This window comes from Perca flavescens, chromosome 1 (assembly GCF_004354835.1).
Source record: "Perca flavescens isolate YP-PL-M2 chromosome 1, PFLA_1.0, whole genome shotgun sequence".
Classification (NCBI taxonomy): domain Eukaryota; kingdom Metazoa; phylum Chordata; class Actinopteri; order Perciformes; family Percidae; genus Perca; species Perca flavescens.
In genome coordinates this window covers 21080634-21104379 of record NC_041331.1, presented here as the reverse complement: position 1 = coordinate 21104379, position 23746 = coordinate 21080634, and the positions used below count along the sequence as shown (strand labels likewise).

The 23746-nt window shown below is 41.0% G+C and overlaps 1 protein-coding gene across 1 annotated transcript in view; it reads right to left on the bottom strand.

Moving 5' to 3' along the window:
* ankrd11 (ankyrin repeat domain 11) overlaps window positions 1–23746 on the bottom strand; it is a 128052-nt gene that overhangs the window by 21272 nt on the left and 83034 nt on the right. The window contains 2 exon segments of the mRNA XM_028594967.1: window positions 9733–9865; window positions 13482–13627. Coding sequence (XP_028450768.1) covers window positions 9733–9865; window positions 13482–13568 — 220 coding nt within the window. The 5' untranslated portion in view covers window positions 13569–13627.

Genomic DNA, 23746 nt, shown 5'->3' with positions numbered 1-23746 from the left:
TGTACAAATGTGTGCGATTTTACATTTGACAGAATGCTGTAGAAAATGGGACACAGCTACATACCAAATTTGTTACACATGTTTACAGGAAGGGATATTATTTTGCCTTCATAAGGTTTGTGTTTGGTTAATCAACGTGAGAATTTAAGACCGCTTTATTTAACATGACTGATAGTGTCCAATGTATGCTCACCATCAGTCATCCTTATGTGATCTAAAAAAAATACATGTCACATGAGGACTACGGGATTACACAAATGAACAAACATTTACACAACATACTGTGCCTACTCCCATAGTATGTATTTCTGTTGAAAAGCTATCTAGAGAACACTGCTAGGGCTTTTTTTGTGTCTCAGTAAAATCATATTAGTCAGCTTACAGACGAGGTTGAGACCTTACTCTGCTTACTGCTTTAAACTTGACTAACAGGATAACAGAAAAGGAGAATAAAAAAGAAAAGCAAGCTAGTTAGGGATAGTCACCCCATGAATAGACTGTCTACCTGAGCCAGGGGAGGGGACAACACCAAACATAAATGCCTGGTAATAATAGTAATTAATAATTAATTTTGATAGGGCAGGTGACAGTACTACCATTTTAACTCACGACAAAACAAAAGAGACTGTTTTGGTTCAGTAAGTCACAATCTCATGACAAGAAGAACCACTCTAACCGGTCCGACCAGATATGTTTGATTGTAGCACTTTAGAGTAAAACCAGGGCTCCAGACTGCATTTTGCGACAATTTTTTTGAGATAGTGCGAGTATTTTATTAGAGCTACTTGCATATGTGCGACCTGCAAATTTATTTTTTATTATTATTTTAGTTCATATTGAAAAGGAGGAAGAAGGAGAAGGAATAGGAGGAGAGAGCGAGTCTGCCAGAGTTGGCCAATGTGGGTGAGAGGGGGAGGTTCCATGAGGGATTAGTTAACTGCGTGGGTAACGTCATCTACACTCATCGTCCGCACATGATGTTGCTTAGCACAAAAAGTAAAGCTATTTGAAAGTTTGGTAGATTATTCCTCTATGGTAACGATGCTTTTTGGCAATAAATCTTATACCGTTGAAAAGCCTGTTTAGTTCCCTTTCAAATGGTGCCCCATTTGTAAGGAACATGCAGTTGTGGGATGACCAGCAGCGCTGAGTATGTGGGTTGCGCCCATGAAAAATTTGCCAAATCTTCTCTGGTTATTTTGCTGTTGCTATTGACACTTGTTTTGAGCTTCTGGTACCCCCAGGTGCTGCCAATCAGGCGCCTCATCTGCAACCAGTGGCAATCCCATATCTCCACAGTCTGGGACCGAACTCTATCCTCCAAGATGACAACGCTCAGCCCCACAGGGCGGGGTTTATCAGAGACTACCTCCAGAATGTGGGAGTGGAGAGGATGGAATGGTCTGCCAGCAGTCCTGACCTCAACCCCATTGAACACTTGTGGGATCAGCTTGGGCGTGCTGTTCGTGCCAGAGTGACCAATGCAACCACATTGGCTTACTTGCGACAAATGCTGGTTGAAGAATGGGATGCCATCCTACAGCAGTGTGTGACCTGGCTGGTGACCAGCATGAGGAGGAGGTGCCAGGCTGTTGTTGCTGTGTATGGTTCTTCCACACGCTACTAAGGCTCCCGTTTGTGAAATTAATAAATTGTTAAATTGCCAATATGTCTTGTTTCTTCAAACTTCAATCATCCAAGCCACCAAACGAGTCAATGGCAGAATAAGCTGTTTGGCACTAGGAGAGAAGATCTGGCAAATTTTTCATGGGCGCAACCCACATACTCAGTGCTGCTGCTCATCCCACAACTGCATGTTCCTTACAAATGGGGCACCATTTGAAAGGGAACTAAACAGGCTTTCCAACGGTGTAAGATTTATTGCCAAAAAGCATTGTTACCACAGGGAAATAACACAATTTTCCTTACTTTGTGTGTTAAGTTTAGTTAGATACTCCCCTTTCCATGGAAGTAAAATCACCTTAGATAGGATTGTTATTTCAATGTTAACAAAAAAAGTGACAGAGAGGAGAGAGGGAGAGCCTGTATGAGGCAGCGGCAATAATACAGTACATTGACAATAATAAAACTTTGTTTACATTTCTGAATGTACATTTGTTAAGCACCATTCAATTGTAATATGTGACTGGGAACTAAAATAAAAACAGCACATTGTAGTTTCTGTATTTATCCCCAAAGAATTTGTCAGTAAAACAGTTAAAATGTGGTATATGTAAAAAATTGCATTGCAGGTCAATTTAAGGTGTGCGCCACTAAATTTTCTGTCTTTGCCCCTAAACGTTTTTAATTAGGGGGTACAGTGCTCTTAGTAAAAAAGTTAGTCTGGAGCTCTGGAAGTAATGTTCTGTTTAGGGACTAATAAAAACTGCATAAACAGGAAGTTAAGGGAGAAGAGGCAGGAAGTGGCCAACAGGATGTTTTGTAAATGCTTTGTATTAAGCAAGAGAGACTCGTAAAAAATACAGCATGAACATAGTGGGGTGAAGGATGCTCTGTCTGTGCCCGGTGTCTATGATGGTTACATATTGTTTTAATCAGTTATGCAATGAGTGGAAGGCTTCTCTCCGTCTATTGGTTTAATTCGGAGCCTGTGAGAGTCAGGGAGACAGAAAGTCAAACCTATGTGTATTTTAACCGGCTAGAAATAATGTGAAGGCTAAAGATCTGTACAAACCACTGTCTATTTTTGCAACCCACTCTACTCAGCTCGCACCTTCCTTCAATGTTCACAAATCTGACCATCATTACTATGCTGCACAACTGACTCAGAGGCAAAGGCAATGCTGCAATTACAATTAATATCCTAGAAGGCTGCAAATGTCGTTTATGAGCACATTATGGTAAGCTGCAAATCTAAAGACAGAAAAAGAGCAACTGACTTAGACCACGACAACAGCAAGCCAGCTAAATTTGTTTGGAACTTAGGTTTTGGCCTTCTGTACATTTTAACTGGGCATTTTCACACCCAAGAGTGGAAAGTATGACGGAGGCCTGCTCAGACGTGGTAAAGCGATGTGTGGCAGTAATGTTAAGAGGACAGCTTTCGGTCACCTCATCTTTGATTGTGCATTTTGAATGCCAGTATAACTGATCACATGTCATGCAACAGTTTTATGTCAGACGCTGTTGCATGCGTGGAATAACTAATATTTTGACCATCACCTGGGAAGCAATGCAGATATTTACTTTCCACCTTGGGTAACAGGTAAAGCCACACGTAAATCACTGTCTGACATAGACACACAAACATTAGCGCTGCAACCAATTATTTTCAATATTGCTTAATGGATTTTCATGTCATTAGAAAGAGTCCAAAAATAACCTTGTCTAATTACTTGTCCAACCAAGAGTCCAATACCCCAAATAATACACATTTTTATCATCTAAAACAGAGAAAAGCAGCACGTCCTTACAATTAAGGAACTGGAAACGTGTCAATTAATTTTGTGTCAATTGGCCAATAGATTAATCAACTAATTTCAGCGCTATAACAACAACAAAACAGTTTGTTTGGCTTTAGTCAAACACAGTTAAGTGATCATAGACAGCATGAGGCTGTGTGTGTCTCACTCCTTATAACATGATGGCTGTATTTCACAATTGTGTTGTTTGCCAACTAAATAAATAAAAATGACGGGGGAGCAGGAAGAAAAGATGCATTTGTTTTCCTATTGTTTTGGTACTTCAGTGAGGTTGAACCTATAAAAGGCTAGTTGTTTCAACAGGTACACAGCATTTTCAGAATCCGTCATAGTGTGGGCACAGTCTTAATCTGACAAGACTGTTCTACCATCTATCCCTGAATGACTGCTGCTGCGGATAGTGGTGGTGAGGAGGAAAAGGGGAGAGACGAGCAGGAGGATGACCTCAGGAAGGAGGAATGCTGCTGTAGCACTCTTTAGGAGGAGGTCAAGGGAAGCTTGGCAATTCTGCAAAGGGAGGGATGAGCATTGAAATTTTGAGAGCTTTGATTAACTTTAACTTGAATGATCTGCAGTGTGCTGTGCACAGCCGCAGAGAGAGAGAGAGAGAGAGAGAGAGAGAGAGAGAGAGAGAGAGAGAGAGAGAGATTCTTGGTCCTCTTCTAGCTCACTTCTAGGCCCTTGTAATGTTTGTAAACACTAAGCAGGCAACTTGCATGTGCATGATAATTAGGGGCTGAGTTGATAGCAATGTATACAAACAACATCAGCATTACTGCAAAGGCTTCACCTGCCATTATAGCAGCGGGCAAAGCAGTGAAATCATGGATGTATAAAGAGAACTGGATACGGCGTTGGAGGCTGCGCTTTCAGTTCAACGTGGTCGGCTAGGAAGGCTCGCCTCTACAAACATCTGTATGATTCTTCATGTACAGACCACAGGGAGTCAAACAGCCCTAAATATGTGGTCAGAGAGAGACACCACACTGGGAAAAGAAGAAAAAAAAAAAAACATTTTGCTGGAGAGAGTGGAAAAACATGATGTTTTGTCAAAGCTAAAAAAAAATAAAAAAACAGCTTCATGGAAAGAGAGTTCTTGACAGTGTGAAATAAACGACAGTCACGTTAATGATTAGAGTAGATACATGTAATGCTTTCCTTTACTTCCGCTCTCTTCTTCTCTACTACTTCTTGATTATTCACAGATTTTTTTTGTTTCTACGCCCTCTGGTGTTTCGCAGAATACGGCAACGAACAATGCGTTGAGCATAAACGTCTCCATGCATTCTCATAGCGCGCGCCATCTATGGAGGCTCACGCTACGGTGTGAAGAATTCGCGTGAGAATAATCAAGCCTGAAATCCTGCTTTACACAGCGCTGTGGAGATCTGGCAATACAAGACTAATAAATAACATAAGAGCAGGAATGTTTGTAGTAATGTCCTACATATACAGACATTTTATAAAATAAAAAATAACGTTATCATATACTGGACGCTGCCTTTTTCCAATCAACAGCGCTGCAGAGAGCTCCAGACAGCCGGGGACATAAGAGCAGGCAGCGCCGGAACAAATACGCCGACTGTACGAGAATATCATCCAAAACACACGATTCACTCTCAGCGGTTTCTGGGACATGAGAAATACTTTGAATACGTAGCTCCGCTCATAGTTGAGTAATGTGGCCCAGGACTCATAACTATTCTCACCGCTATAAGATTGTGACCTAGACCACCTCCGAATGCGGTTTTAGTTCATCGGATCTCAATGTGTCCTGAGAGGGCTGGACGATTAATCAAAAATGTATCGACATTGAAATTATGAAACGGTTATCTACCGTGTCTAGTCACGTGACTTCGCCCGGACCAGTCAGCCGCACGGAAAGCATAATGGAGGACAACTCAAACACAGAGTCTGAGTCAACTGAGCAACTTGTGCCCAAAAAAAAACATTTTGGCTTCAGAAATTATGATTTAGAACAACGTGATTAATTATCGTTCATTTACCATTATTGAATGTGCAAATAATCTCGTGCAGCCCTAAGCTGTACTTCGAGCTGTCCACTTGTGATTTGATCACTCGGATCGGATTTGACTACCGGGTGGAAATGGGGTAAATGATGAAACTGATTGGATAGGATTTAGGAACTACACAAATCTGCTTGTGTTGTTTTAAAATAATGCAAGCCAGCACTTACAAAGAAAATCAATGACTCCATATCTTTCTCTTTTTGCCTGTCTGTTATTGTGAAGCAATCTGCAATAATAAATATTAGCATTAAAACACAAAATTTTTAATTTCAAGAAACATGTGTGCATGCACCTTTCAGCAGACTAATGCATTTTGATTCCCCCCCCTTTATGTTATCTTTCAATTAATGTCCTTAGTAGCTACAAAAACAATGGATAAAATAAACATCAATGTTTTCTAAGAGTTTAGCCAAGGATAAGGCTACAGAATATTTTGGTATACGATAACATACCCCACGGTCATAGTTAATCACCATTAGCTCAAACTACAGAGGAATGAAGACTTTGTAGTGGGGTAGGGTAGAATGGGGGCTGTGAAGTGTCAGAGGTGTGAAATTTTGCAAATGGCCTTAGACACTACTCAAACTTGAAAGGCCAAGCAACAAAGTCAGACTATAAATCACAGATATGCCGAAACAACTCAATATACAGTCAAGAAAGGTATGCAGACACATAAGTCCTGATTAGGGCTGGGCGATATGGTTGAAAACTGTATCACAATATAAGTTTTTCATATCGGTCGATATCAATAATTATTGATATTTTTTATGACCTATTTAAAATAAGGACCAGGAGAAAAATATATTAAATTTAAACATTTTTATTTTAAACTTAACCCTGCTCTGATTATAATCCCCTCAGTTATAAAAGCAGAAATGTCAACACAACCATGGAAAACACTCAAATAATTAAATTGTAAACAGGTCTAAAATCACAATGAACACTTAACAATTATCTCTTAACATTAAGGTGCAAAATTAAAGAATAAGTAAGAAATGCTTAATAAAGTGTCATAAAATAGTGCAAAGTGTTAGCTAAATATAAGAAACCTGAGAAGGAACTATTTTCTGCAGGTTTAGTGCTAGGTTGGTAACCTGGCTTCTGGACAGTGCTTAGCATGTCTGCCTTCGTTATTTCTTTGTAGCGTTTAGTAAGGCGCTGATGCAGAGAACCTCTCCATGGCGGTCTGCTGCTTGTGCTGTGTTGCAGCTGCAGATGTTGTTGGACGTTGATGGCGAATACGGCTGTGCTCGAAAGTGTGAACGCGGCTAAAGTGGTAAAACAAGTTTGTGGTCGTACCAGTGTTGGTGGGGACGACGGTCTGACGACATTGGTCTGACTACGGTCAGACTTATAAAATCCCCAAAACTGCCATACTGACTTTTCCTGTTTTATCAACAATTTCCTCGCTCGCTGCGGCACTCACTTTCCACTCCACGCCGGTTCTGTTATTGAAGAACACGAGACAGCGACCAAACATGATACTGTTACATGATTGGCTGTTAGAGTGTCACTCCCCACGTTGCCAGGTTGCCAGAGAGTGAGGGCCTTTGTTCATGCAACCAAACTTAATTCACAACCTCTGGTTTCTTCTGATGAAGAAAAACAAGTTATCGAACGTTTTATCGACCGCATTTTCTATTGATATTGATTATGTGTCTATCGCGATACATATCGTTATCGTTTTATCGCCCAGCCCTAGTCCTGATTAACAACACACACAGGCATAGACACAGAGCAGATGGGCTTCTCAAACCCTAAACTATCCGGCTAGCCACTGCTAAGACAAAACAATTTTGCCAATGTGAGGCAATACATCCTTGAAGTACTAAGATGACAGACAGAAACTGGCAGCAGCAGTTGTGTGAACTGTGGGAATTGTCTAATGGCATAAGCCCTGTACACTTCCAGGCTTCTCGAGTTTGTAAACACAAAAAACTATTAGGAGACAGTTCTGTTTATAATATGCAGCAGGACCTGAAAGACCATATAGCCCAACCCAATAAAGAATCAAGCTATTACCATACGAATCCAAAGTCCAGCTATTGTTCCTCAGGTGAGAGTTTACACCCCACAATCAGTATGATGGGGGAGGGGGGAAGGTAGCCTAAGATAGCAAACAGGTAAATAATATGAAACCAACTAGTGAGAATAAAATATACAACAAGCTTATATTATTCCTTCAGTAATCTTGCAACATGAATGTAAGCATACAAAAGGCAATGACACAAAGCGCGCGCGCACACACACACACACACACACACACACACACACACACACACACACACACACACACACGGCATTCAAGAGTGCCAATCAAAGAAACAATAAGAAGTTACAGCTTCTCAATCAAACATTCCACTTATTCATAATTCCCTTGAGCCATGTGTCTACAAAATACATGTCCAATCTTAGTAAACTTGACCCAAAACCATAAAAGCCATAGTTGCAGCATGTATGCTTTTAGCTCTCTCCACTTCTTTTTCAAGTGTAATCACAGAACATCAACCAATGTATTGACTCAGCCAGTGCTGACGATAAAGGCTGTTACCAAAGCCTCTGAGTTGGACTATTATCAACAAACTAAATACTGAACCCTTAAAGCCCAAAGTCAAACAAGCATGAGCAGTAGTCCTTCTCTCCCTAATTAAAGAAAACACAAAGCCGGGGCCTTACCAAAAGCCAGAGCTGGTCAGGCCTGTACCTTCTATAGATTCCCAGTTAACTGGATCCTGATTTTGTGTGGTCTTCCTCTCCTTTCAGACTGCAGGAACAAATCCCTTGGTTCTGCCAGACACACAGCTGACTTAAAGCTAGAGCTGGGAGCCCATTCACTTCACAAAGCCCAACCCCCATCTTTACAGAGCATGCCTCACTACCTCCTGCAAGCTTGACAGGATGTGATGTAATAACTCCCATTCCCTTTTAATTTTCACTTCAAAGTCACATGGAGGAGGAAAAAAAACATAATTAAATGCATATTCCAAAGTCCATCATCCCAGAAATCCTCTGCTTCAAACTCCCCCAGCTCACTGTCACAAACTTCCTGAGACACAGGAGGCCTCAGGTGAGGCTGGTGAAAATCTCATCCAGCACCTGGACCATCAGTACCGGCGCCCCCCAGGAATGTGTGCTCTCCCCACTGCTCTTCTCCCTCTATACCAACGACTGCACTTTAGGAGACCTGTCTGTTAAGCACATGAAATTTGCAGATGACACAACAGTCACTGGCCTCATCCGGGACAGTGATGAGTCTGCATACAGACGGGAGGTTGAACAGCTGGCCCTCTGGTGCAGTCAGAACAACCTGGAGCCCCCCCCAATCACCATACTCAACAACACTGTCTGCTTTGGAATCCTCCAGGTTTTTTAGGATCCACAATCTCTCAGGACCTGAAGTGGACGTCCAACATCGAGACACCATCAGGGAACAGACCCAGCAGAAAGATGTGCTTCCTGCGCCAGCTCAGGAAGTTCAACCTGCCTCAGGAGCTGCTGTTCCAGTTCTACAGTGCAGTCATCCAGTCTGTTCTCTGCACGTCCATCACCGTTTGGATCAGCCACCCAACAGGACAGAAACAGACTGCAACAGTCAGGGCTGCCGAGAAAATCAATGGCACCAACCTGCCCTCCATCCTGGACTTATACTCCTCCAGAGTCAGGAAACGGGCAGGAAGCATCGCTACAGACCAATCACACCCTGGACACAACCTGTTTCAGCTTCTCCCCTCTGGTAGCCGCTACAGAATACTGTTTCGCCAAGACACAAGAACAGTTTCTTCCCACAGGCTGTCACTAGGATGAACACCAGTCCATAGTGTCAGGATCAATCACTGTGCAATAACCCTGTAACACCAAGCATCCACCTTTCAAGTAAATTATATATTTAATAGTGTTAAACACATAACTTAAACATACACTGTATATACTGTCATATTCACCTACTTCAGATATATAAGCAACCTTTTATATTAATAATTCCAGCACCATTTACACTTTTGCATTGGTCTATTGTATTACCGTTTACAATCCTTAGAGCTGTTTATGTGTAAGTGTATGTAGTAAGAGTATGCATGTGTATATATAGATATACACTTTTTTATATACATACTTACATAGCAGTCAAATGTTTATGCTTTGTTGTCCTTGTTTTTTTGTCTGTATCTGTGTATGTACTTTCAGAGCAACAAAAAGCCAGAGTCATATTCCCTGTTCACACTTACTTGGCCATTATAACGGATTCTCATTCTAATTCTTACCTGAGTCAGAATCTTTCTGGTCTCCATTAGCTCCAGCAGTGAAAGGCAGCTTCCTTTTAGGGGCCTTTTCTTTCATCTCCTTGACCCCATCACTGCGATCCAATTTGGGAGTCTTGTTTGACAACACTTTATCCTTTGAAAGAGACAAATCAAAACAGGAGGAACACTTTAAGTGACATTGTTTAGAGGTAACACAGATTTAATTAGAATAAAGAAATAGCACTGTAATTTAAACATTGTATACAAGTTAAAAAGAAACTTAGGCTAATTCAGTCAGTCAAGAAGGAGCTAGCCATGGATCCTGCAACCTTTTCTTGTAGTTGGTGCCGTTCTCTGACCAGACTCTTTTAGCTATCATGGGCTTTGCAGAGAAAAACCTTTCCATGGAGTTTCCTCCCAGATTCCAGCACAGAGAGCCAGGCGTAGGATGAGGAGGCTACCTTAAACTGATGCCGACAAGGCTCTGTGGGCCACAGTTGCTGGAAACAATCACAGGCCCAAGTCTACAGTATCTGCTATCAACAGAGGGAAATAGTTGTGTGTTTGTTAAACTTGTTTCTTTGTTGTATTGGGATCTGATAGGGATAGTGACTTGCTTATCCTGACTAACAGCTTCACAAAAGTTGCCGCAGGAAATATTTGGCAAAATCTGGAGTTGGTGATAATGAATTCTTGTAGAATGAATTCAATGTTTTTATTAACTGATGCATTTATGTTCATGAGTTACTAGAACTCAAAGTGATTTTGTCAAATGTCTTATTTGTCTCACCAACAAACTTTTACTACATAAACGTGTGGTTGAGTAAGGAGAAGCGAGTGAAAGAACAGCAGCCAGAAGTTTCAGTTAATGGAGTACAACAGCAGCAGAGCCACAGAGTTAAAAAAAACAAAAACACCCCAGATACAGATATAGAAAACACTGTCAGACACTACACATTAAGGGAAATGGTCAAAATAAAGGCCATATTTTCTTAATTCAAAATTTGACACAAACATTTAAAAAGCTTTACTTATTTTAATATAAATCTTAATCCCAGTGTGCAAGCTGTATTAATAAGAAATAAAGAAATAATAGCAGAGCATACTCTTGAAAAAGGTTTATAAATAAATACAAATCCATTCATTATGGCTGCATAAAAAAACAAAACAAAAAAAAAAAAAAAAATCACCAGGATTTGTTAGGAACAACTGAATTTCTAATACATATGGGCAAGCATGTATGGTAGAAATTGAGTCAGTTCAATTTACAACAGTACCTTCAGTGACCCAGAGTTGTACATTTAAAGGGCTTAATCACCACAACAGACAGTTGCTTTGTATTCTTTTTCCTCCACCACAAGAATTAGACCTATCTGATGCACTCTTTTTGAACAGCAAAATTAGTGTTGTCCAAAGACCACAGAACTGGGGGGAGCAACAAAAATTTAAGATTGTGAGAAAGTACACACCTAAAGCACATCCAATCCGCACACTGTAGGCACGTTTTAAGGACATACCTTTTTATTTTACTTTTAACTCTTATTTATCCATCTATCTATAATTGGTAATTACCAATTACCAATAAGTAACCAATAGAGTACAGTTGACCAGTCCTTCCAGAAAAACGCGATTATGCAATCGCATTTTCAAATATCCCGCATATATCTTTTTCGCCGCATAAATTGCCAATTTCCACGCAAAATATGAGGGGCTTGCATGATTTCATAATCCCTGCATTTTAGTTGCAAAAAAGTCACATATATCTTAGCAGAAAGTTTAAAAATGTTGCGTTTACTTCAAACAAGAGCAGCCATTTTCCCTTGTTGCCATGGGAACGTTGAAGTGACGGAATCACACGGCGTGAACATCATTGAAAAGAAGGGTGTTGGGGGAATCACTTTTTTTCATTTCATTTTCTCTTTTTCATCAAACCGCAGTTTTTGCAAGTTCCCACAGTTTTTGCAAGTTCCCGCAATTTCATTGCATACAATTGCATAAATATCAAACATATTCCATTGCATTTTTTAAGAAAACGTGCCGCATAATCAAGGATTTTTGCCCGCAACAATCACAAAAAAACCCTGCAGAAAATCCACAGAAAGTAAAAGTGAAAGTAAACAGGATTATGTACTTAGTAAAAAAGGGAATTTACACCAGCGATGGATTCACTATGTTGTGAATCCCTGATGTATTTACCAAATTGCTCAGTCCAAAATGTGTTTTGGTGTACATTGCTTTTAATCAGTATGCATCCTGTACAAAGGGGTTTAAGGTTGCAGATGAAGGAACAGGTTAGATGTAATGTACACACACTCATTTTATTTCACTTAATATTTCTCTGTCCTTCCTTCTGTCCCAAACTCATCTCTCTCTATCCTCAGGGCAGGTTTTCCATTATGTGTCGACTCTTTCAACTCCTCCCCCTGCCCTGCCCCAGTCATAAGACTATGATGTCATGGTACAGTAGAGACAAACAGTGTCAGCTACAGTTAGCTGATCTCGCCGTCTCTCTCTCTCTCCCCCTTCCTTTTTCTGTCTGTCTCCGCTCAGCGACACAAAGGCTTTTAACAAGAGAACACACAATTCATGCAAAAGCATGATGCACATCTGGGCATGTGCAAAAGCAACAGAGCATCTAAGTGGGGAAACCAAGATGCAAGAGTGTGATTTCTTTAAGAGAAGAAAAAAACATAACCGCAAATGCAGAGCTAAATTACGTTGGTAGAAAATGAATGGTCAAATTACCAAAGCTTATCTCCAGAGTTAGACTTTTTTTTTTTGCTGAATTAAATTTAAAGACAGCTTTGACAACTAGAGACTTTCCTCAGATCTGCCTTTAAATGACACCCTGTTTGAAGGCTCCTAGCAATGCCTGCTCTTTTTGTCTCACTCGGTTTTCCATCCACCCCTGTGCGCTTCATTCCCTCCCTCCCTCCCTCCCTCCCTCCATGCCAGAGTCTGATGCAATCCTTTGCAGAGGGCTGTAAATCCATGCCCGCATAAACTGTACCTCTCCTCTTTTTGCTTCTTGGTGCTGCTCCTGGTAGCTGAACAGTTGGCACACACCATGACATCATCAAGCTGCGCCCAACACTTTATTCCACTGCAAACAACAAGACTGTGCCTGTGTCAAATTCAGGGGACACTACCCTCAAAGCCTGCATTTCAAGAGTGAATATGTCTTAACAGGCCAACAAGGCTGTCCAATCCCCAAGGTGCCTCTGAAAATTTCAGCCTTATTTAGTCTAAATCTCAAGCACACAAATACTGCATTCTTTGTGGCCATCAGTTTCCAACAATCTATTATGCAAGAATCAATTGTGTAATTGTGCCTTAAGTTAGTCCTGGTAAAGTTGGGAAATAGTAACTACAGTAACCACACTTTATTTACAAGGATTTCCAGTTCAGGTGGTCATCAGTCTTCTGGCCTCACACATATTTTAGTTTGAATTTTGGTTAACTTAAAAACAAACAAAAAAAAATGAAGGTATGTTTGTTGACAGGTTTGCTTAACTGGCAGGCTTCTCTGATCTTCCACTATGTTACGGATAGCTGGACTTTCTAGTTCTGATAACTGAAAAATATAAGCAATTTTCTTATTTATTTGATCTAACGTTCCCTTATGGTCTGTGAGGCCTTCCAAGGTTTTGTAAGTGTCGATCAGAAGAAGTAGTGTAGTGTCAAGTTTCAAGGACAAACTGGGATGATATGCTGTAAACAAACATTTGGTTATTGGGCACAGTGTGTGTTTGTAGGTTGTTCAGTCTTACCTTCTTCCCACCCTGCTTTTCCACCATGTCAGTGTTGAGTGGGAAGTGGTCCAGCTGGGGGGTTTTAGAACCCCCACCTTTGGGCATCGTTCAGCTCTCCCCACGCCAAGCTTCATTCACGCTGCCATTGCATCGTCATCAACCGTCTGGAACAAAGAGAAAGAAAAAAAAAAAGAAAGATGGTGGGGGAGGTTAGCAACTGTCCACTACGTTTCTTTGAAAACACATTTACACAATGCCAGACGATGCTGCCATTAGCGGCACATCAAGCACTCTATTTTCAACCATTACACCCTGATCTGGAGGAAGAGCAGTTGAGGGGGAGGACAGCAGGCTGGGTTGCAGTTGTGGCAGGCAAAACATCTATCGGTTTTCTAGGCAGAACCCAAAGAACAATCAAGGTCTGCCCAAATACCTTAAACGTGCTTGATAATATCTGCTAATTGTAAAGAAAGAAAAACAACAATCCCCTCAAAACAACAGTGGCACACTATTCATATCAAACATACAACTAAAGCAGTCATATGCTGAAATTAAGAAATGACAACAGGACAGACCATTTAAGATATTGCATAACCTCAATGTTGTGGGAATACTGAGAGAGCTAGGAACAGCTGAGGAATGTTTTTTGGAAAGTGACTGGCACGTCTCAACACAAACCCAAACAGCTACTTACTGCCATAGCTACCCACCCTAATAACGTGGGCTCTAACCTATCCTAATTCATGGCATCCCTACCAGTGAAGAAGATGAAGTGGACGATAGACTTACTTACAACAACTAGAAATCTACCTGGTATGAGTGACTGGTTTTATCCTGAACCTATAGAACAGAGAGTTCTGTACAGTTTAATGTGCTATGTGTTCTCATTGTCTACTCTGTCCTCTATGCAAGTACACAACAACAATCCTCTGCCTTCCTTCGTGAAGAAGAGAGGCCTTCTGCTTCACATGGGCTATGAATAAATCACATTCCACCCCTCAATTCTCTCCTCCATAATGCACTTTTTCTTTTGAGTGCATCCAAGTATGATCATCCTTGTGACTGACGGAGTGAGTGAACGGATGACACCATAGCGGCATCATTCTTTCTCTACTTTGAGACACTGGCAGTCCTATCTTTCCTGGCGCCACTTCCATCTCCCCTCCCCCATCATCCTTCCCTCTGCAGTTAACCTATTCAAGGACTGCTATTTATATCCTTCCAGTCAAGTCAAGACATCCAGCCAGCCAGCCAACCAGCCAGCCAGCCAGCCAGAGAAGCACAGAGCTACAGAGGATGTACTGCTCCCTCTTTTACTGGTGTATCGAAAGAGAGACATGAGCAAACACAGCAAACCACAGCCCCTTCCTCTCTCCTCTGGCTCATTGTTACTCCCTCTTTGCTACTGCTAGACATTCACTCTAACGGTGCGTTCTTTTTGTCGCCCGAAGTCGATTTACAAGTTGTTTTCCGGAGTTACGAACCGGAAGTTTTCAAAAAGAACGCCACCGAGGTCGTATATACAACTCGTCAAGTCGTCTGAACTCAGAGGACCCTGAATTCACTTTCAAAGATGGCTACGTTGTGCATCACACGTAGTAAACATTGTGGTTTTCTACAATTTTAAGCACTTTTGTCTTTGTTGTAACCAAATGAAGAAGTGGTACACATAGCACTGTATACTGCTACCTATAGTATGTTGCTACAGTCTTATTAGGAGTTAAATACCGCCTGATTAGTTATTTTGTAGCTTGTGCAGCTGAAATTGGCTACAGACGCTCGGTTGCTATATAACAACAGCGGCTTAAGCCGAGCCTTGAGCAGACAGCAGAGCAGTAGCCGAACGTTAATGTTAATCAAAACGTAATTTTCATGTATCAAACTGTGAAATATATGTGTGTAATATGTCAATAACTGGGTGAATAGAATCCTAAATGTTACTAAAAATGTTACAAAAATCCATCTTTTCTCCGACTCGTAGTATTGTGTGACAAAAAGAACGCAACAACCCATTGTTACTCGTTTTCCGACATGGATGTGACGTCACACTCGAGCTACTAGTCGCGATTACAAGACAAAAAGAACGCACCATAAGCTCTCCTAACCGCCCACCTCTCACCACACCAAACAAAGTGACAGGAAGGTTGACTACTCTCAGAAATAAACAAACCTTGCAGCAACCCCCACCACCACCACCCTTCAAACTGGGTCAGCTGGGCTTCTAGAACAATACTCTCTGCACTATTTTGGGACTACTATGATGGGCAGTTATAGCTACAGAGCATTTCACGGACATACGAAATACAGGAAAATTATGTTTGCTAGCTAGCAGTCACCAAAAAGGCGCACACACACACACACACACACACACGACGAGAGGAAACCCTGTACAAAACCAAAGGTCTAATTTCCTCTGTGATTCCATCTCAATCAAAGTATACATAACATCTGCTAACAGTGTGAGTGTGTTTCACTCAGTGAAGCGTTGTTGCCACTAAACAGTTTATTATTTCCATATGTGGATTTGTGTCTGTGTGACAAATTCTTTCATAAAAATATGAATATTAACTACAAGCTATGATATGTAGACATCAAAACAATTATAGTATTATATCCTATTATTATAGTAGTCTGGTTTTAACGTATTGAATATAGGGGGTATATTTCATGATTCGATCTGAGGGGCAGACAGACAGACAGACAGACAGACAGACAGACAATCTCACAGTTGAATCGTCACAGCGACAGAAAATGTGGTTATGAAACAGAGGACCATTCCATTCGGGCTATATGGGGGGTGATGTCTGATTTTACATTTCTGCCAATAATTGTATATATGTATATAAGCATGTATGTTTTTGTTTCTGTAATTTCTCTACATGAAGCTTAAACACAGGGGGCAAAAATAAAATAAACTAAAATAAAATCATTCAACGATCAGTCAACTATAGACAAGATTTGACCAATCAGATTCAACTATGTAAATTCTTAGTTGGGGACATCCCTAAGTGATTATTATCTTCCTCTGTTCCTTTCTCTCCTCCTCCTCCTGTAGCATCCTCTCTATCTTCTGAGCCACTCCCTCTGCGGTCAGATAGAGGCCAACACTTCAGCATATTGCAGCATACTGTGTGCACACTCACAGATACACTGACACAAACCACAAGCACAATTACATCAGCATGTTATAGTAACAGCTTAATTGATTTAGGAAGCATAACATTAAGGCCCCACCTCAAGACTGACAACGTGTAGTGATTTAAAAACCTACATGCTAAAATCTAAATCACCTCTTGGTTGTTTCTAACAATTTCACAACTGGTGAACTCAAATGCTAAATGAACACTGGTCATTTGATTAACAGCAAATACTATTTCTGCAGTAAAAATGTTTTGGGTACATATGTCAGGTGTCCAGCCAGCTCTGTGGCTAGTAGCTAAGCTAACCAGCACTAGTGGCCTCCAGTATGATTCAACCGTTGTGTTTCCATTCACCTATTTTCATGCGCATTTTAAAGTATCGCGACAGAAAAGCTGGATGGAAACGACAACATTCGATAAAAATTCTTTAATTGTGCTAAACGTTCATTGCGGTCGTTTGAGGTGGTTTTTGCCTTTGTTGAAAAAGACTTGATATGCTAAATGGGATATGGAAACCCCTTTGCCGAATAAACTGGTAGCGAACATTTAACTCACGGGACAAATCAGCTGTTTCCACTGTCGGCGTCTCCCCAGATATTACCGTAACGTGTAGAGGTGAGACAAGATCCTGCGATATTAAAATGTGACGATATTTCTCATTGAGGTGAAAAATTACGTCGGTACTACAGAGGACCGATTCACGTTAAATCAATCGGTGCCAAATTTCGGTACCTGAGAGCGCATAAGCACAACCTTCTCTGAACTCTCAGTATGTTTCACAAAGAGTGGCGCTCGGCTCCGCCACACGAGCAGAGCTGCGGTGCAGACAGAGCAACTCACAGCAATGCCGGTAAAGTGGTTGCAAGTGTGGTTACACTTTTCAAAACTTCATACAGACAGTGTTTGCTGCAATATGATATAATGGCGAGGTCAAGGTGCAGTTAACTTACACTTTCGAGACAGACCGGCACAAAAGCGTTCTCTATGCCCTGGTGACAGACTGGCAGGCTGGAGGCTGTAGGACAAGGCAAGGCAAGGCAACTATATTTCTATAGCACATTTCAGCAACAAGGCAATTCAGTGCTTTAAGTACAACATTAAAGGGCAATTAAAAATGGTCATGAAAATAAAAACTAAAATAGATTATAAGATACAAATACAAAAATAAAAGTTACAGTACAATGTAAGACATTCATACACACACACACACACACACACACACACACACACACACACACACACACACACACACACACACACACACACACACACACACACACACACACACACACACACACACACACACACACACACACACACACACACACGATAGAGGTGAAGGTGCACATGTTGCTCTCTGTCTGTGCTGTGGTTAGTGTTGTGTAGTGTGTGGTATGTGCAAAAACTCTAATAACTATTGCAGAATCAGATTCGAATCAGCAGCACACTCCCTGGCAGTCAGTCAACTGACCTGGTTAACAGATATGGCAACGTTTCCTCATACCAGAGATGTTTATGAGGCACAAAATGCAGGTTAAGTTTATACTTTTGAGGCAACATTTTACTCCCTTTAAAAGTAATCACCTGTGGTGCATCAACATAGTCAAAATGAATTAGGAGCCTGCAACTGAACTGAGATATTCATACACCACCACCTTCTTTTTAAGTGTGAGTTCGAAATATATGTTCTAGAAGGTTTATAATGACCGTGTCTAAAAAAGATTTTTCGAAAAAAAAAATCAAAGTGCACCTGTATCTCAACTAAACAATTATGTGCCTATTAGCGAAAAAAAATTAACAGTTATCTGCGTTGCGACAAAAATCTAGCATCAAACACATGTGACGTTGCAGAAAGATTTTCCCGTGGCATTGGTTTATAGCTAATGCTAACAACTACAAAAACACATGTGGCAAATGGGGTTTTCAGTGGCATTCAAAAGCATTTTAAAATTCTTTCACATTCTGCACTAAATGATGTTCTGTTTGGACCAAGGTCTTTCGCATCTCTTAAAGCAAAGGCTACAAACAAAGTAAAATATCCAGTGGAAGCCACAGATACTGACAGCTTGTTGATGTTGTTTTGATTCAGCAGCACCCACAGTTGCCCACTATTATAGGTTTTAGGGAAGGTAGTAAAAATCACAACCTTGTTTTGCTTTAGCAGACGTCACCAGTTTGACCAGTTTATTGCTGTGTGTGTTTGTGTGTATATAAAACGTTCTGTTACTATATATATATATATATATATATATATATATATATATATATATATATATATATATATATATATATATATATATATACACACTGTTAATAAATATATATATATATTTATTAACAGAACGTTTTCTGGTTATTATTAAAACGGTACCTTATCATCGAGCCCTAGTTTGTGCATGTGCATACTCTCCAGCGCCTGTGGCAGTCTACAGACATGCCATGCAGTAAATGGTCTATAGAAGGACAACAGCAGCTAGCTAGCCCGTTTGGTGTGCAAATAAAGCCAGCCGGGCTTGAGTGCTGTATCCAGGCAACCAGAGCCCAGCTTGGCTGCTTAGTCCCTGACCTGGGCCCATTCACTTCATTATAAACCTACGTAGAGAAAGAAGAGACCGACACATGAATGCCCATAGACTAAGCGTTGAGAGTAAAGATGCATTTTGATAGAACACAACTGTGTGCTTACAAAAGAAGCAGCATTACTGTACGTGTGGCGTTGTATCAGAAGTGATCAGCTGTACTTCTAGATTAGCTATCAAAGTTTCTTTTTGGAAAATATATGGGTTTAGCATACATAGTCTATACACTTTTGTTCATAGAAGTAAGTTGTATTTTCAGCAAATAACCAAAAGGTGGAAATAAAACACAGTATTAGATCTCAATCAATCATTTATGTTTCTACATAATAAAAGTCCTCATGCTTAAATGTTGATATGAGCAGCAGGTGATACACAAGGGCATCTGGAAATGACCAAAAATATTTGAAATGTGAGTGAGTGGGAGTGGTCCTATTATCCATAAGGCTCTAGGAGCAGAGAATGCCAGAAAGCAAGAGAGGAGTCAGATGTGGGGAGGAATCCAATCACTTGGTCAGATTTTCTATTCTGAGCACGTTCACTCTCCCTTACACCTCTCTGTTCCATCCAATAACAGCTCAGTGCTTGCTGCCTGCCTGCCAGTCTGGTAAATCATGCTGTCTTTGCCAGTGACCTCACTAAGATAGTGGCAGGCCCATATATATATATATATATATATATATATATATATATATATATATATATATATATATATATATATATATATATATATATATATATATATATATATATGCAGCTAGGCTGCAGGAAAGGCCAGAGACAATCTAGTACTTTTTGGCTCTCTCCTCTCAGTCCCTCAGCTTCATCAGTGCTCTGACTCATTCGCATTTCTTCCCCCTCTCCTCTCGGAGTACTTCTCTCTCATCTGCCTTTCTTTCTATTCTCAACATCTCTCTCCTCTCTCACAGGCAAAAGCCTGACATTGCCACAGCAACTTGTGAGAGCATGCACACGCACACACATGGAAAGCCTGTTGCCTAGCAACTCAAGGATGAGACAGATGCAGGCCTATCAGAGAAGCTAGTGAAAGAGCTATGAACGGAGAGAGGGAACCTATTGATAGAAGAGTGCCTGTGCATATCGACCTCAAGCAATGAGGATTCGCTGTCTGACCAAACGGAGCTGGTTCACTCATTCACAGACTCTTATGTGCTGACAAACGTCATTTCTACCACAGCTACCACATATGGCACACAGCTAGTTGTCTATAGTCGCTAGGGATGGGTATCGAGAACCGGAACTAAACTGGTACCGGTTTTGGACTAGTCAGTACCAAAGTATTGATAAGCTCCTGGACAAACGATACTGCTATCGGTTTTTATGTAACAGCGCCGGCCGCCCGCTGGGTCCAAGCATCTGGGAATGATTTTTAAACTCAAATGTGTTAGGCTACACAAGAAGTAGTGAACTCCTTTGAGGAATAACTCCGCGCATGTGTGTGTATAATGTAAGCCAGTGAGCAGTAGAGAGAGAGTATACGTTAGCAGAACACCACCAATACAACAAACACAACAACAAAAATGGAACTTCAAGCATCAGCTTAAGCCACATTATCTGCTCCAATTCTCTAGGTAGCTTGACCTTTTGTTCACATACCTAACCCCCCTAAAAGCAAAGAAAGAAACGTTTTCATTAGAGATGCCCTGTTCATGTTTTTTTGCCACTGATGCGATTGTCGGTGAGACATATCACCCAAAAAACATCCGAAACCGATCGAACACAGGCACAGGTAAACAGAGCGCGTCCTTACAAGATGGCATCGCAGTACCAACAACTTCACATTTTTTAATACATGCCAACTGTGCCACTCTACAATATGAATAAAGAATCACAACTATTATTCTGTCAATAACATGCTTTTAATTAGTCTGTTCAATCAACAGAGCAATACAAAGAACTTCCAAGCAGCAATGCAACAAGTAACATTTGCCTACAGTAAGTCTAAAAGAACAACTGAAATATGCAATGTAATTATACCATCTGACTATCATGGTCACGGTGCTCTCTAAAGTGGGTTGCGTTACCCGGCGTTTCAGTGCTGCTTTCTCTGTCTTTTTCTTTTCACTCACCGCTGTCTGCTTAACAAACTCGCCATGCTCCGCTGGGCGTCTTCACGTTCCTAATTACATTTGTTGTGTTCACGTTTTTATCCTGTTTTGCTCTTGCGTCTGAAGGCTAGCAGGGATAAGGAGTTGTGCTCCGGTTTGTTTTTCCTCATCTTGGGCGGCACATCTGGGTGATGCGGTTGAATGAGCGTTAGCATGTAGGCTGTGTTTCCGTTCTCTACAACGATGAAGCGGCGCTGACACACCGTCTGTCTTCTACACAACTCACACTCACTCACTCTCACTCTCACTCTCTCAAAATGACCGGTAACCTGGCAGGTCTTTCAGCTCCGCCATTCCATTTGCTCTCGCCATAGTGTGACTAACTTGGATGCCGATCTGCTTGTTGTGCTAACCTCAGTACATGTCGCTAACGGTGTACGACTAATATAAGTGACCGAGCATTATTGCTGATCTCCCCCTGCGTTTATTGAATATTGGCCAATGATAATTGGCAGGCGATCAATCGGAGCATCCCTATTATTTATTTGTCACGTACAAATCATACAGAAAACCCATCCTAAGCATCCGGGGAGCAACTTGGGGTTCAGTGTCTTGCTCAAAGACACTTTGGCATGCGGAGTGAACCGCCAATCTTGTGGTTGAAGGATAACCCGCTCTACCTCTAAGCCACAGCCACCCCAGACCGATGGAAACAGCGTTTGGTAGACCCGTCTTCCCATGTAGGGAATGCACCTAGGCTGTTTAGGGTCATAACTCATAATCACACAGAGTCAAGCACAAAATGCACCAAAATAACAAGAATTTATCTTGAAGGTGTCCTACTTAAGAGACTATATTGTTAAAGGGGTCATGGTTATTTTCAATTCAAAAATCACTGTTTCTTCATGTCTAATACTGTAAGGATTCCACTTAGAAATAGTTGGCACAGGCCAAGTCTGTGTGGCAGCAAGTATGAAGCAGCTAGCTGGCTAGACACGTACAGCCTTACTGTTAAGCTACACCCACACTGAGCAGCTCACTGAATTTAGATTTCAAGACAGAAACAGTCCTGTACAGATACAAACTTTGAAAAAGCCAGTATTAGTACTAAATATTTTGCAGCAATTCTAGTCTCTCAGGAAGTGTTTCTAAAATGGCTTGCAGAGCATTTGGACAAATCTAAAGAGAAGGCTGCAGACTAACTTTGTTTTACTAAGAGCACTGTACCCTAACTAAAAAAATGTAGGGGCACAGGCAGAACATTTAGGGGCATAAATACAGAAACTACAATGTGCTGTTGTAATGTACTGCTCTCTACTAGCCTACATCATGCTACTCTGCAAATGCGATGTTTTACAAACAAGCTAAAAATGTTTATTAGTTTGCTAATAATCTTGAAATTTTGACAAATGTCTGTAAATTTAGCTGCTGCCGGAAACAAACCAGCCCCTCCCCCCTGGAGCATGGCTACTTAATATGCACGTGAAGGACGTCATCGGACCATACCGGTGATGTCTGCATTCTTTCTCCTCACTCAGTATTAGCCTTCTTAAAATGTGAACAGTGTAGTTGAATAACCCTGCTGTAAGCTTTGTACAGTCACATTTACCTGGGGCAGGGTGAACAGGGAAAAGGGGTTTAAAAGATTTACATTTGGGCCACCAAAAATTTACTTTTGCCAAGAGAATAAGGGGCTTGGTGGCCCATGTGGCCTGTGCTTAAAAATATTAGCATCTATCCCCGTTATTGTATGCAATTTAGGCAATAAAAATGTTGTTCTTTTGTATATTTGCTATTGCGGTTTACTGTAAAGCAAAAGTATTTCTTATCCGATTACTCGATTAATCGAGGAAATAATAAATAATTATGGGAACATGAAACCGTGTGTAGGAACTACTTATGCCTTGAATAAAGTCATTATCTTATTGCTGAACATGAAATGTCAGGGAAGGCTTCAGTTACAATCATCCCAATAATTAAGTATTGGAAGCTGGAAGAAAAAACATAAGATACAAAAAAAAGGGGGGTCAAGAGAAAGCCATGGAACTCCCAGGTCATATTCATAAACAGATAACCAACATGAGTCTAAGTCTAGACCTAATTTCTAAAAGTATCAGAGCAAGCACCAGGGGTTACGCCACAGCCTTTAAGTGTGACCCCATTCCTCACACATTTGCAGCCTCTTGCATTCAGGCTCTTAACAGTCTTTAACTGACGTCACATGATCAGTGTAAGTGTTTAGCTTCTGGTGGATATTTTAAGGAAGGCTCGGTTTGGAAATATCACCATGCTTGATGTTGGGGATGCAGTGTTTTTTGTGTGGTGTGCAGTGGTTGGCCTACACCATAGCATTTGGTGTAGGCCAACCACTCTGCTGACGGCTCACACAACCTTTAAAAAAAAAATCACTTGACATAGGTGATCTATGATGTGTTTTTTTTTCCTGTTGATCAGTGTAGAAAACAGGTTAATTGATCCCCTGTGACTCAAAGCTGGTG